This window comes from Panthera pardus, unplaced genomic scaffold, assembly GCF_024362965.1.
Source record: "Panthera pardus isolate Hobbes unplaced genomic scaffold, ASM2436296v1 HiC_scaffold_17, whole genome shotgun sequence".
Lineage (NCBI taxonomy): Eukaryota > Metazoa > Chordata > Mammalia > Carnivora > Felidae > Panthera > Panthera pardus.
Genome location: NW_026526732.1, coordinates 7,458,747 through 7,473,947, shown reverse-complemented (window position 1 = coordinate 7,473,947; position 15,201 = coordinate 7,458,747). Strand labels below are relative to the sequence as shown.

The following is a 15,201-nucleotide window of genomic DNA, read 5'->3' as shown; positions in this document are numbered from 1 at the left end:
CCTCAAGGAAAGTCAGCCTGGGAAGTCCTGGCGGGGGCCATCTGACCCCTGACTCCTTGCGCCCACCTTTCTCTAGGCTACAGTACCCATTCAATGCCAGACACTGCTCTGTGCAAGAAACAGTGCAGTTAGAAAACCCCAGTCCACCAGGAAGCACCCAGTGCAGTCATTAGGATAGAACCATAAAGGGGCGCCTGGGTGGCTCAGTGGGTTCAGCATCTGACTCTTGATCTCAGCTCAGGTCACGATCTCACAGTTCATGTGTTTGAGCCCCACATCGGGCTCTGTGCTGACAGTGCAGAGCCTGCCTGGGATTCTCTCTCTCTCCCTCTGTCTGTACCTCCCCTACTCATGCTCTCTCTCTCTCTCTCAAAATAAATAAGTAAACTTAAAAAAAACAAAAAAATAAAAAGGATAGAACCATAAAGACTGAATTGTCATATAACGTAATGGCATCTCGAGTGAGTTTCCTAAAGCATGTATGATGGGATGGAGGAAAACAGAGGCCAGAAGTTTGAGAGACAGACCCAAAGGGTGGTGCACATTTGGGGAAAGAAGCTGTCGCCATATCTCCATGCAACCTGCCCTTCCCCACAGCAGAAGAAAGAAAAGGGGGGCATGAGCTGGTCCCAGTAGGAAGGTTCGGGGACTGCACTGATTGTGTGCTGAGAGCGGCAGCATTCTGGGAAGAAGCACTTGGTACGGACAGACTCTTTAAAATTTCATCAGCCTGGGTTAACCTCTGCCCACAGAGAGGTGACAGCTCACGAGGGAGCCGATGGAGATGGGAAAAAGACCAAATTTCCCTCCCCATCAATTCATTTCACCAGGTCTTATTTCAAAGTTTGTCTGAGATCAGCACAGGCAATGTCTTCCCAGATGACACTCTGCCTTTACACTCGGTGATAGATTTGTTGGCAATCAACAGCAGAAAAGAGAGTCGGACTCTCCACCCACAGCCTTGGGAGCCTTTCAAGAAGCCACCACAGGTGTCCTTAAGAGCAATTTCTAAGCAAAGTTCAACCCTTGGTTAAAAATGTGTTTTGAGAACAGTTCCTATTTAATTTGATGTGATGCCGTGCACTGTCGTTCAGATATTTTAGCAACAGGGCCCTTCTCCTTCCCCACCAGATCACTTCCCTGGCTAAACCAGAACAGCCAAGCTCCTTGAAAACCACAGTAGCGTGTCTTATACATTCTGCTACTGGTTTTTCCCCAAGTTCAAAACCACTGCTCTCTCTTCCAGTATTTCTGCAGCTCCCAAAAACTAAGACGAAAGGGATACAGGGGAAGGTCTGCATGGTGGAGATCTGATGATTATGTCAGAGATGTTTGCTGCGTGTCTGTTCAGCATGCAGCACCGCGCTGGCCCTGGGCACAGACAGATGGATACAATGCCAACCAGCCATACGGAGGGCACAGTGGTTCCAAGCTGGGCTCAGGAAAGCTATGGTCTTGGTTCAAATCTTAGCTCCGTTACTTATTATGAAACCAGGTGAATAACTCACTAATCTTTGCCTTCTATATCTGTAAAATGGAAAGTAAGAAAACTTTTACCTGCTTGGTTTGTTAGAAGGATCAAGTGAATTGATACATGGGAGGTCTCTGTAATAGACACAGGAAGTCCTCGTGAAGGCGGGCTATAAGCGTTCTCAGAGAGCCTACAGATTGGCTGGTCACCTCAACATCTCTGATGGCTTCTGCAAGTTACCTGTCATCCCCCAGACTGAGCGATAACCTTCTGCAGAAATTTTAGTGATCAGCTTCAGACTCCTAAGAAGTCCAAAATGTGGCCTCTTCTCTTGTAGGAGCCCACATAGAAATGACCATGAAATAGCTACTATGTACAACCCAAATTCAGAAGGGAGAGATCTATGCCAACCAGAATTATCTGGAACTCTGCAACAACTTCATGCTGGAGGAAGAAGCTGACCTCATATGAGATCAAAATAACTAAGAAGGGGAACTTGCTAAATGTTTTCTCTGAAGGTCTGACAAGCAGAGGAGGGTGGTGTTCCAGAAGAACTTCTTTAGGTTGCCCATATAAATTCCATGATGAAGGTAGGAAATCAAGTGGGCACAAAACAATTCTAAGAGGAGCTTCATGACCTCAGGAAATATAAACAGGAGTACTCCAACAAAGTTTTAACATTCTGTATTTTGGATATTTAGATTTAAGGTGCTGAAACCTAAATCTAGGTTTTGTAGGAAGGAGACATAGACTTTCAATGTTATGGGAAACCTAGCTCTAAATGACAAGAGGCTCTCTGGTAAACCACTGGGCATATAATTTTGATGAAGGGGGTAGTTTCTCTTTTAAAAATGCTATACATTGAGTGCATCTGGAGGGAGCTATAGTCCCATGGAAGTCTACAAGTAACTCGCTATGCGGGAACTTTGAGAGATTAAGGCTCAGTTTGTACTTTTCAGAAAGAGAACATGTAAGTCTTCTGGACTCTATTCCTCTATGGCTCCTGGGTCAGAAATCCTACCTCTTCCCATTTCATTAATCAACAAATGTTTACTGACACCAGCCATAAGCTCAACCAGTGTGAAAGATACAAGAAAACTTTAACATGGACAATGGCCAACAGCTAACCACTCTTTCATTCTCTGCCCAGCACAATCTATGTATAAATTTGTTCAATGAAACAAGAATGCAGCACCATTAGCCAATAAATGCATCTCTCAAAGATAACACCCTCTGGTTTAAGGGGCTGTTTCCACATTTCTCTCCCCGTTAGTTCCTGAGCTTATTTAGGAAAGAAATAGTTTCCTATTTATGGCTATATCCATCATTTACAGTGCCTGACACATGATAGTCAATATCATTTGTTGAGTGAGTGAGTAATGGATGGGTGGATGGATGATGTAAGCATGAATGTATAAAGGGATGAATGAAGGGTGACTGAAAAGTAGGATTTAGGATCAAAGGAAGAAGTGGAACAAACCCAACTAGAGTAACAAAATGAAGACAAAATCAAAAACAGGTAGAAAATCTTTGGTGGAACAAGAGTGTGTCTTGAAAAGTGGAGGAGACATAGGTTAGACAGATCATCCCACGATAATGCTCACCAAAAATTGCTCTTGTTTTGAGATATTTCCTCTTACTCAGTCATTAGAAGAAAATGGAGATCAGCAAGTCACATTATCTCCCTGGAAAAGGCTTCAGATATTTGAAAACTGTGGCCGTTTACTCTGTATCCAGTTTTGCTCACAGTTGTGTCCATAGCACTCGACAGACAATAGACGCACAATGCATATCGTTAAAAGAATGAGTCCCTGATTTGAGCTTGCTCTTTCCCACAGCCTTAGCCGTGGTCTTCCCTGGTCCATACATTAAGCCAAATTTCAGAGTTCCAAAACTTGATTTCCAAACTGATTCTGTCTTGGACGAAGACTACTGAATTAGAGTTGCCCACGCTCTGGGTAGTGTTGGATGATTACTAAGCAGGCTTGATCACATAGGTCTCTCTACACATTTAGGTATTAAAAACCATTTAGAACTGTGAATGTAGAGTCTTCACATAACTCGTTAGACCTCCTTTTGAGAATACGGCAGACTGCACAAAATGTAGTTAAGTTGGCCCCACGCTCATCTGACCATCCCACAATTCAAAGCGATGGCAATGGTAGGTATTATTAGGATGATGTCACAGGGGCATGTGGGGCTCCCTGTCCCAAATCTCTTACTTGATTGAAGTCTGGCCTTCACTTCTTGAGCTTCAACTCAACAATCAGTGGATGAGGTATGATTCCACCACCTACTCACATCATCTTTCTTCTACCAGTCTTTCTTGCTCTGGTTTAGACAAAATTCTGCCCCTGAATCTATATCCACCAGCACAGGGTATACCTGCTTTATTTCCACACTAAAGACGGACTTCTCCCCACTTGGGACAAGAACTGAGAACCATCTCCTACCACCCACCCCTGTTAGCTGGGACAACGTTGTCTTATTCCCCTTGACTTGTGTTTCTCTTCTCCTTCCAACCATCACATCCTCTTCCCGGTCATGGTCTTCTCAGACTAACCACGTCTGCTCTCTCTCACCTCCCTCCTGCCTGGTCTCCTGCCCTCCAGCCCTGTGCACGTCCACACACGTCATTCACACCTGTTTGGTTTTAACTTGGGTTTTTGACTTGATTTTTAACTTTTAATTTGATTTTTAACTCGGGAGCCCAGACCACAACTTCTCTTTTCTTCGCAGTTTCACGGCACCCAGTTCAGAGCCTTGGAGTGAGGCCCCCACTCAGCGGCAACTGACGCCAATGTCAAAAGGTCTTTCCTTGGAACCAACCAACTCTATTCAGCCTCTTTCATGGCGTCCTGAATTTGCTTTGCTCTATAGCCTCCCTGACCTTCCCCAGGTCAGGGCTATTATTATGTTTTTAAGCTCTGCTCAGGGTCCATTTATAGGACAGTATTTATTTATTTATTTCTGGCTGTGCTTCCCAACGATTCTTGCCCTCTGGACTCCATGCTGGAAGGCTTTTTGTTGTGAAACTGCTAGGTCTGGAAACTCCAGAGCGCCCCCCATCACAGACTCTGACTCACACACCATCCATCTGCTTTGCGGGGTCAAGGGGTAAATCTACATCCCTGAGGACCATTTTCAGACTAGGAAAACAGTAACTTAGCAAGACTGCTTTCCACGCTCTTTGCGAGCATCGGAAAACCCACAACTCAAGTGCTCAGGTGTGCCAACAGGCGCTTTTCAAAGTGAGAGGCAGATTCTTTTCAACGACACTTTGCTTTTTGCTCTTTAACTAGTTCTCTTGGCTTTAACTCCATTTGGTTCTGGCTAGCCTCGTGCCATGCCATGCAGTCCTCATTTTCAGGTCCCTTTTGTATCTGAAATACTTGAGACCTCTTGCATTATAGTAAGTTTTAGAAGTCCCAGATAATGGCATGTTTAGGTCAGGATCTCTGCAAACAGAACCTCATTAAAACCACCCCTTCTTCCTGCTTCCATGCTGAGGGGTTAGCCTGAGGTTTCTGAGTAATGTTTTTGGTTTCAGGAACGAGAAGGGACTCGGAGGGCTGAGCGACCTTCACAAGTCTTTATTTAAAATTACAGATAATTTTAAGAATCGAGGATGAGACGACTATTGATCTATCTTATAAGGGCTAACTTGTAACTCGGGATATGCCCATTAAGAAAATAGTGTCCGTTATCAGATATTTCCTCACACTTACTGAATAAAAGACTCTCACCTGTTAACAGGCCCATTTGGACTTTCTAGCAGACATGTCCTTGATTCTAATCATATTTGACTTTGCTTATTACCAGAGAGATGATACTTTTCTCTTGTATTCTATACTTTTCCTGAAAATCAATTCTTTTTCTCCCCATAAAGGATGAGAAGATTCAGTAGCTTTAACTTAGGACTTTGATCCTTGCCCACCTACACACACACACACACACACACACACACACACACACACACACACTTTCTCCCTCCTCTCAGGATAATTTTCTCCAACTGCAGACGCTTGCCTCATAATCATAGATGGGTTAATGCTTTCCCGGTTTTGAAAACGAGAAGGTGTACGGACCCTGACCTTAATGAGAGCGGATGGCACAGGTGATCCACATAAGGAAGATGTGCAAAGAAAAACAGAAACAAAACCAAAAAAATCCAAACAGAGAATCCTGCTAGTAGTTACCTTTTGTCACCCACTCGGACTTGTTGAACTTGGGTTTTGTGCTGAGTAAGTTCAGGCTAGAGCAAAGAACCCTCTTTTGCATGTTTGGGCGATGGGGCACACCTGGGCAGATAATAACGTACCCATCAGCGCTGGTCCTCAAACACCCTCTAAAACTTTTCTCGAGGACCTCACCTCCTATAAAGAAGTGCACGCTCGCCCCTTGCTTAGGCTGCTCACGGCATTAATACCACGTCTAGAAAACTGTCTTGGTTTCCTAAAACAGACCAGAAACGGAGGACTCGCATAAACACAGAACCCTTCCTTCCATAATTCCTAGATATGACGGAGAAATTCATAGGCCAAAAATTAAGTAAATAAAGAGGTAATCCCAAATGCCTGTTTCCTTGACAACACCCCTCCCCCAGCCCTCCTCCGATAGGGAAAAACCAAAATGAAAGTGAGGAGGGGGTAGCCACAAAGCCGTGCTGGATTTTAGCAAGCGGAGCCCATAACCGGGTCCGGAAAGCAGCAAACTCGGAACGAAATACAAATAAATCAATTGATATCGGGGGCTGCCTTTTGTGGAGTATTTCTTTTTTTGTGGTTGCCATAGAAACGCCAGGGACGGAAGAACGTGTTGCATGACACAGGAGACCGATCTGTAACAGGAACCTTCTCCCCAGCTTCATCTATCGCAGAGAAAACGCTTCGGCCCAAGGGGAGGGGGCCGCAGGGGGAGGGGGGCGGGGAGGAAGCCCTGAACGGCAGCTCGAAATCACCACCGGGAAACGAACGCTCGCCCAGCTGAGCACAAAGGAAGGGTCCTTTTGTGGCTGCAGAGCCCCCGTGCCTTCCAGGCTCTGCCCCTCCACGTCCCCACTGGAGCCTGACTTCCTTCTCCACCTTCCACGCTTCCTCGTTCTGTACCTACCCCTTCCAGAGGTTTTAGTGAGGTCCAGCCCCGCAGAGGATAACAGTGAGACACAGACACTCACACACAAACATCCGCCACGCCCAGAGGTGAAGTCGCCTGGAAATCGCACGAACGGCACATACCTCCTTGCTGGCGGCCCCTGGCACATGGGCTTGGGAACCAGAAACTGAAAGGGAGCAGGCTGGGGTGCAGAAATTGCCACTAGTTTATAGGAGCTGTAAGTCAGCCAACACTGGAAAGAAAAAAGCGAGACTCCACCCATGGGGTGGACCCTTCGGGAAAAAAAAAAAAAAGTGGTCCTCAGCTGACGTCTCTCCCCACCCCATGTCACTTCCTTTTAAAGCTACAATTTAGCAGTTACGGGGAGGGAAGCTACGAGCCGGTGTAACATGAGTCACTCCCTTCCCCTTGCAATTAGTGTAAGGAAGTGCCTCCTCGGTCGGCTTCGCGTTCCAAAGCCTCCGGCTCGGGGAACCTGCCGGAATCCGAAACAAAGCCCGCTAGGTGGCCCTTCTCTTCCTGCCGCGGCTCCCACGCCCTGTTGCATCCCCGGGGCCCCGAGGGCTCCTGCAGGCTCGGCCCGGACGCACTCCGGCCCCGTCCGCGCGGCGACCTGGAAACGGTCCCAAACGGGCTCGCGGGTCGCTCGGCGGGTCTGCTGGGGGCGGGGGGGGGGGGGGGGGGGAGATGCCCGCGCTCTCCGATCCCCCCCCCGCCCTCGCTGCTCCGCCCGGGGCTGCGGGGAGATCGCTCTCCACCCACCGGCGCCCCGAAGCACCTTCAAGGAAATAATGCCGGAAAGTCCAAGTGATCGCAGACGTTCCGAACTGGGAAAAAGAAGCTCTGGGGTCGGTGTGTTTTCTCCCCGCCGGGGTCGATTACCACGCACACGCGCGCGCGCGCACACACACACACACGCACGTGGCATTTGCACCCAGTGTGTTGGAGTGGGTCTGGGCACACCTTTAGAATCAAACGCTGTCATCACAACTTTAAAAAGAGTTTCAACAGCAACTCTGCAAATACCGCGTCTCCAACATGCCCACAGCATGATTTCAACCTCCAAATAGTTAAGATGTATGCCCTTCAAATGTCCACTATTAGAACCATAGTCGCAAATAACACTGGAGCCTTTGCATACGACCCCTGTGTTCACCCCCTTCTTTAGACGTTGACAGCCCACGGGGAAGAATAGAATGCTCGTGAATAACTAGACCACACTGCAAAACAACTAAGACCCACAGATTGCTAAAACCGAAGGAAACCAAACCAAAACCCAAGCAAAACAGTGCGCCATGAGAGCAGAGAAAAGAGAACAGAGAAAGAGCTCTGCTCCGTTATGGTGGGAGAGAAGGGGGCATCCGCAATTGACAAAGGGGGGTTTGGACTATAAGGTGTGTGGCATGCTGGTGGCACGTGTGATGGGAGAGAGGCAGATGGGACATGGATGGGGAGGGGGACGTTAAAGGACATCGAAGGCATAAAAGAGGAATCTGGACAGAAAACCCATTTGTAGCAATGTCTTCTTTTAATATCCATGTGAAAATTAATTTGACCATACAGAAATGCGGGTGCCTGGGTGGCTCAGTCGGTTGGGCATCTGACTCTCGGTTCTGGCTGGAGTCGTGATCTCTTGGTTTGTGGGTTTGAGCCACATGTGGGGCTCTGCCCTGCCAGTGCATAGCCTGCTTGGGATTCTCTCTCTTCCTCTCTCTGCCTCTCCCCTGCTCGTGCTCTCTCTCTCTCTCTCTCTCTCAAAGTAAACTAAAAAAAGAAAGTTTGACCATACAGAGATGCTTATAAAAGATGTTTGTAAGACCTTTCTTACAGCCAAAGCGATTTTTGAGAGTTTTTATAACTTTTCAAATTATGTTTTAAAATCCATTTATTTCTAGCGTGGGGGAAACTTGCAAAGGTTTTTCAAAGTACTTCTCAAGTAGAGTTAGACTGTTTTTCATATTTGAATCTTGAATGGAAATGTATTTCAAAATCTGCAAATTGCATAAAGTTGTGCTATATTACAAGGGTAATTTAGTTATTTATTTTGAGAGAGAGAGAGAGAGAAACACCAGCAGGGGAGGGGCAGAGAGTGAGAGGGAGACAGATGATCCAAAGCAGGGTCCGCACTGCCAGCACAGAGCCTGACTAGGGGCTCGATCCCACAACCGTGAGATCATGACCTGAGCCAAGTCAAGAGTGAGACACTTAACCAACTGAGGCACCTAGATGCTCCTACAAGAACAGTCATTGATTTCAATGGAAACAATATGAAATTAAAATTTTTGACAATTGCCAGTCTTATTCTGATCTCAATACTTTAATATGTCTTGATTCCATTATGATGATAATTATTATTATGTGTGTTATTGCTACATTAACACTTTGTCTATTTCAATGATGTTACTCACAGTCTCAATTATCTCAGCAATATAGCTGAGAAATACAGGGGAAAGTCACCACTTCTAAAAATTTAAAGTGGAAGTACCACATCCATGGACTAAATCTTATACACTTTAGACTCTGTTCTTATTTTAGATATTCCTTGTTCAGCTGTTTCTGTCTAGACAAGGAATTGTGAAAATTCCCAGTTCACAATCTAACAAATCAGTTCAACAAATATTTATTGAGTGCCTGCGCTTTTGTTGCTGAAGACACAAAAACGTGAATAAGATGTGGACATTGGCCCATGGCGCTCAAGGTCTTAGGACCTTAGGTCTTAGGAGCGAAAGACCTGTAAACAGTTAAGATACGGTGTAATGGAGGCAGTAATTGAAGTCTGTACAAGGTTCAGAAACGGCCCAAAGAATGGGAATAGGGAAGTGGAGGAGAATGTCTACACAGTTTCTTAGCTCACAACAAACTGTAAGGGGTGAGAGCAGGCAGTACATTCATCAGCAAGACTGTAAAAAATTAATGCTGACCCGTGGAGCAATTTAAAAGGACATAAAAGATATAAACTATAACACACCCAAAAAGGATAAACAAATAACCAATAAACATCAACAACAAATATGCAACCTCACATAAGAATACAGGAAGTGAAGGGGCGCCTGGGTGGCTCAGACGGTTAAGTGGCTGGCTTCAGCTCAGGTCATCATCTCACGGTTCATGGGTTCGAGCCCCCTTTGGGCTCTCTGCTGTCAACACAAGAGCCCTGTTTAGCTTCCCTGTCCCCCCTCTCTCTGCCCTTCCCCACTCACGTTCTCTCTCTCTCTCTCTCTCTCTCTCTCTCTGAAAAATAAATAAAACATTAAAAAGAAAGAATACAAGAAGTGATGTTCTTTCTTTGTTTATCCATTTGTCAAATATTCAAAAACCAAATATACAAAGGTAAAGAAGATGCTATGCAATGGGTTCTCTCCTCTCTTGTTGGTGACAGTAAAGTGGCACATTATTTTTGGAACTCAATTGAACCAGATCTGTCATGAGCCTTTAAAATGTTCACACTCTCGGGGTGCCTGGGTGGCTCAGTCTGTTAAGCATCAGACTCTTGACTTCAGCTCAGGTCGTGATCTCGTGGCCGGTGAGTCTGAGCCCCGGATCTTGGGATTCTCTCTGTCTCCCTCTCTCTCTCTGCCCCTCCCCTACTTGATCTCTCTCTCTCTCTCTCTCTCTCTCTCAAAATAAATAAAATAAAATGTTCACACTCTATCCAATAATTCAACTCATACGTATTTATGCCAAGGAAGTAAGCACAGGTCACCTCAAAGGCACATGTAGATTCGTCAGAGTCACGTATGATAGTGAAGACTGCAAACCATCTAATGTCTGAACTTGCAGGTCAGTTATGTAAATGATGTGATATTCATATGATGGAGTATACTACATAAATTTAAAATGCTATATTTGAAAGACGCGAGGAAACATTCACAGTATATTAAGTGAAAAGGGAACTGAGCTATATAGCTAACATAAACTCTTCTTTATAATTATACAAATATATATTAGGTTGTGTGTAATGGGTTGGATAGGGGCCCCCTAAAATTCACGTCCATCCAGCATCTCAGAATGTAACTGTATTTGGAAACAGCGTCTTTGAAAATATAATTAGTTAGGACGAGGTCATCCTAGATCAGGAGGGGCCCTCAATCCAATGACCGGTGTTCTTACAAGAAGAGGAGAGGACAGAAAGATACACACGGAGAATGAGGCCATGCGATGCTTGAGGCAAAGCCTAGAGGCAGAACGTCAAGGCTTGTATTCTGGCGACCACCAGGAAATAGGAGAAAGGCATGGGACAGATTCTTCCTCAGAGCCTCCAGAAGGAATCAACCCAGCTGATACCTTAATTTCAGACTCCTGACCTCCTGAACTGTGAAAGAACAAATTTCTGTTTTTAAGCCACTCAGTGTATAGTCATTTGTCACGGTGGCCCTAGGAGACTCATACTGCATTGAACTGTTCATGATTATTTCTGGCCTGTGAGATTGAGGAGGATTCGTATTTGTTTCTCTCTATTTTATTGCCTTTGGAAAAAATTTCAACACTGAACATTTATAACTTTTATAAAAGAAAATGATTATGAGTAAAAACCAAATAACTCAAGGTTTCTAAAGTCATAGTGTTCTAGGATGATTTAGGACAGACGCAAAGAATAATTGATGGTGATTATAACATGTATCCCAAAGATTAAAGTATTTTGAGAACCTTCTGTTAAAGGAAGAATGCTATGTGTTTCAGAAAAGTTTTTTCTTAACCTAAATTTTGGCACTTAAAATGATAAATATCATTTATCTAAAATAGTAAGTCACATATCATATATTTGACTGCCAGGCTAGATGCTGGAGTTATTTCATGAGTATTTCAAACAGCCTGTTCTCTTAATACCTTGTTAGCTGTACACTGATGATAGTTTTGCTTTATTTCATTTGCCTGATAGTATGATTACAAATATAAGCAAATCCAAATAAATCTATATGCACACTTTGAAAATTTCCTCAAATTATAAAATATAAGCATATCGTAGATTTGCAATTGTAACTACCTCACTGTGTGCTAGCTAAATTAGGAGTCCTGGCTATTTCAGATAGACAAAGAAAAATGCGTAAAGAGTAAAGTGAATGTGATATTTGGAATCTTTAACCTTATGTTTAATCGTTGCATATTTAAATCAACCCTTATTAAGCCTTAATGATATGTTGCATATCATTTTTAATGGCCAACAAGCTCTTAAGACTATGTTGTTATTACTGCGGTCGTTTTGAGCACATTCAAATGTCTTTAACGTGAACATTTAACATGCAAATCACGAAATGGCAGAGGAACTAAGCACTAGATTTCCTCCTCGATCAATGATGATTACGACCTGAGTCATTCCCCCAAATATTAGTGCGGATGCAGAACCCTAAGTCCAACAGCTGTTAACGTTCTTAACTTGGATCGTGTTTTAAGTCTCTTAAAAATTCTCAGTATTCGCTCATCTGCTTTCTCTTCTAGATAGCTTCAGGTCAATGCAACCTGGCAGGGATGATCAAAAAGTCATGGTCTCCTCCTCCAGCCAAGCAATGAACAACTGGAAATCATATGATACAGGAGCAAGTCTACCACAATAGGAGGAACTGAATTCAAATCGATTCGTGCCGAACTGATGGACAGCAGATTGAAAAAGTTACCAGCTTCATGACCTGACTTTAAGAGACAAGGTAAAACAAAGGAATACTGAAACTTAGCACCTGCCTTCTTCATGACCGAGTGAAAAGAGAGCACGCTATTTTGAGCGGTATTTAACTCTGGATGGTTTTCAGCCCTTGAACTTTACATATTGTGTGTTTAAAAAAAAAATCATTGATAAGCCTGAATTATTTTTATAAGTGGAAAACTAAAGCATCTTCATTTTTAAAAATAAATATTGTTATTAATTGTGATGTATGCTTTTCTTTAGTTGGCAGCCCTTAAGCTTATAGCCTAATGGCCCCGTAGAGGGTATTCTAATTAGAGGGTGGCTTGGGACCATTAACATGGGCATCACCCGGGGACGTGTTAGACATGCTGAGTCTCCAGCCCCACCTCAGACCTGGTGAATCAGAAACTACATTTTATTTTATTTATTTTATTTTGTTTTGTTTTATTTTATTATTGTTTTAAATTTCTAATGTTTATTTTTGAGAGAGAGAAAGAGAGAGAGAGACATTGAGAGACAGAGCGCAAGCTGGGGAGGGGCAGAGAGAGAGGGAGACCCAGAATCTGAAGCAGGCTTCAGGCTCTGAGCTGTCAGCACAGAGCTTGACGTGGGGCTCGAACCCACGAACTGTGAGATCGTGACCTGAGCTGAAGTCGGAGACCGAATGGACTGACGGAGCCACCCAGGCGCCCCAGAAACTGCATTTTAATGACATCTCCAGGACAGTCATATGCACATTAAAGATTGAGAAGTACTCGCATTAGTCCGCATCTCTCATTTACAGAGAATCTGTCATATCAGAGTCTGGGAAGGCTGGTTCCACTTGTCCTGGGTTACACAATGAACAGGAAACAGCTAAAGCAGAGGCTCAGTTTTTAATGTCTCCCACCCCAGAATTCTTTCCTCGGTGTTTCCTAGGCTTTCAGATGAAAAGCAAGTCTGAAAGAAACTCCACTGGCATAAAAATGCTAAAAATAATTTTTACTTAAACTGTTGTTATTCTAAGTGTGGTTATTGAAAGCCTATCTATACTCCATGCATTTGAATTTATACATAGAAAGTTGGTTTTACCCAAAGTTAATCCTGGAATATCGGCCCAACGTCGGCAAAAAGCATAGGACAACTCCTCTCCACCATCATTTTATCTTGGTTGCCAGCCAAAGCCACATCTAATTCAACAAAACTGAGCTTCGTGACTGATTTCCAAGAGGCTGTAAAAAAGAAAATGGTCTCTCTGGGCCTCATGGGTTTGCTCTTGCCATTTTTCAGTCCTCTCGTTCATTACCCTGCAGCCTGCGCAACATAAAAAAGGAGCATACGGGTTTTCCCTCTCTCGCTGTCCTTGGGTGCCACGAGAGTCCCCTATATAATAAATTCCCTCATCAAGCTAGCTTTGTTACTTGCAACAAAGGGTTCTTTTTTTTTTTTTTTAATTTTTTTTAACGTTTATTTATTTTTGAGACAGAGAGAGACACAGCATGAACGGGGGAGGGGCAGAGAGAGAGGGAGACACAGAATCCGAAGCAGGCTCCGGGCTCTGAGCCATCAGCCCAGAGCCCGACGCGGGGCTCGAACTCGCGGACCGCGAGATCGTGACCTGAGCTGAAGTCGGACGCTTAACCGACTGAGCCACCCAGGTGCCCCGCAACAAAGGGTTCTAATTCTTTATGAAGTTTTCAGAGCCTCAGCTTTCTTGTTATTAAAATTCATGGCTTGGTGGTTTAAATGAGACAGGAGATGGAAGCACCCGAAATGGGGTAGGACCTCAAAAACTGGTCCTTCCTTTCTCCTTTTCCTCAACCCATTCATGAACGTAAAGATGACTCACAGACCTAGGAGTCCAGTTGGCATCTCTCTGTGAACCTCGGACATATTTACCCCATAACCTTTGTTTTCATGGACCTTGTCTTCATGGACAAACCCTAACTGCACCCCGTGCTGAACAGGTCCCCTGACGGACCTCTGGCCCCGACTCTGCCAGAGCTCCACAGTTTGACACAGGTCCCTGGTTCCCTGCGTTGGTGAATGGTGATTCCAAAGTTTGCTTTGACTCCCCCCTCTTCCTCTTGCCACTCTCCCTCCCCACTCAGCGCTGGCAACTCTCTTCTCAGAGTTACCTCCAAGAAGCCTCTCCTCCCACTGTGGCTGCTGCTGGCAGAGTACCCCCACCCCTCCACCTCTCGTACCTCCCACTGCCACCTCCGCCTACCGCCCCCCCCCCCCCCAACAGCTTTTCTTGGTTGACTTAGTTATTACCATTTGCAGCCATTTTTCCATGAGACCTATTCTTACGCATTGACTATGTTTCTTCGGTTCCTGGTATTTACCATCTGCGTGTAAACTGTGATTGGTCAATCTGTGTCTTCTATGATCTCAACTGTTTCAGCACTCAGTTCTAGTTTCTACGCCTTGTCCTGTCGTTCCGTACTTAAGTACTTCTTCTGAGCTCATCCTCTGTGTGTGGTCTACGGTGTTTAAGGTGCTTAGCAAATTGCCATCCCGTCCTGCCATTTATTAAATAAATCTTCCCTTGTTTTGAGTGTGCTGACACAGAAAGAGCTTGGGCTTTAGGAGAGAACAGATGTGAGTTAGGACCCTGGCTGTGGAGATAAATCCTATTGTGATTGGGGGTAGCCTTTCCCAAAAGGGCGTGCACACTCTCCTATGCTCCAGCAGGGCTCAGAGATGTGGGACGGAGGGAGATAATGAGGAAGACCGTGATCCCCTGCCTCATCCCACTCATCCACCCACATCCCACCCACAGGGCACCCCTGTCTTGAGGACTTGAGTTTTTGTTCCAGGTGAAGATTCAGGACACAGGAATGCCAGCTAGCCAGAGGACCTTGTCCCAGAGGACCTTGGGTAGCCCAAGGCAATGGACATTTCCAGTCACGAGAGGCAGACCTGGAGCAGTTGGCTGGATGTCTTAACAGCCACGATCTAGGGGGCACCTGGGTGGCTCAGTCAGTTCAGCGTCTCACTTCAGCTCAGGTCA

The 15,201-nt window shown here is 45.0% G+C and overlaps 1 protein-coding gene across 5 annotated transcripts in view; it reads right to left on the bottom strand.

Moving 5' to 3' along the window:
- Window positions 1-6,842, bottom strand: part of AGPAT4 (1-acylglycerol-3-phosphate O-acyltransferase 4) — a 126,729-nt gene extending 119,887 nt beyond the window's left edge. For 2 of the 5 annotated variants that reach the window (XM_019412731.2, XM_019412730.2), the window contains exon 1: window positions 6,648-6,840. In XM_019412731.2, the coding sequence (XP_019268276.2) occupies window positions 6,648-6,734 (87 nt within the window). In that variant the 5' untranslated portion in view covers window positions 6,735-6,840. Of the gene's footprint in view, window positions 1-6,583 lie in introns of all 5 variants that reach the window. The other 3 variants (XM_019412732.2, XM_019412729.2, XM_019412733.2) reach the window with 3 other exon arrangements.
- Between the last annotated feature and the right edge of the window lie 8,359 nt (window positions 6,843-15,201).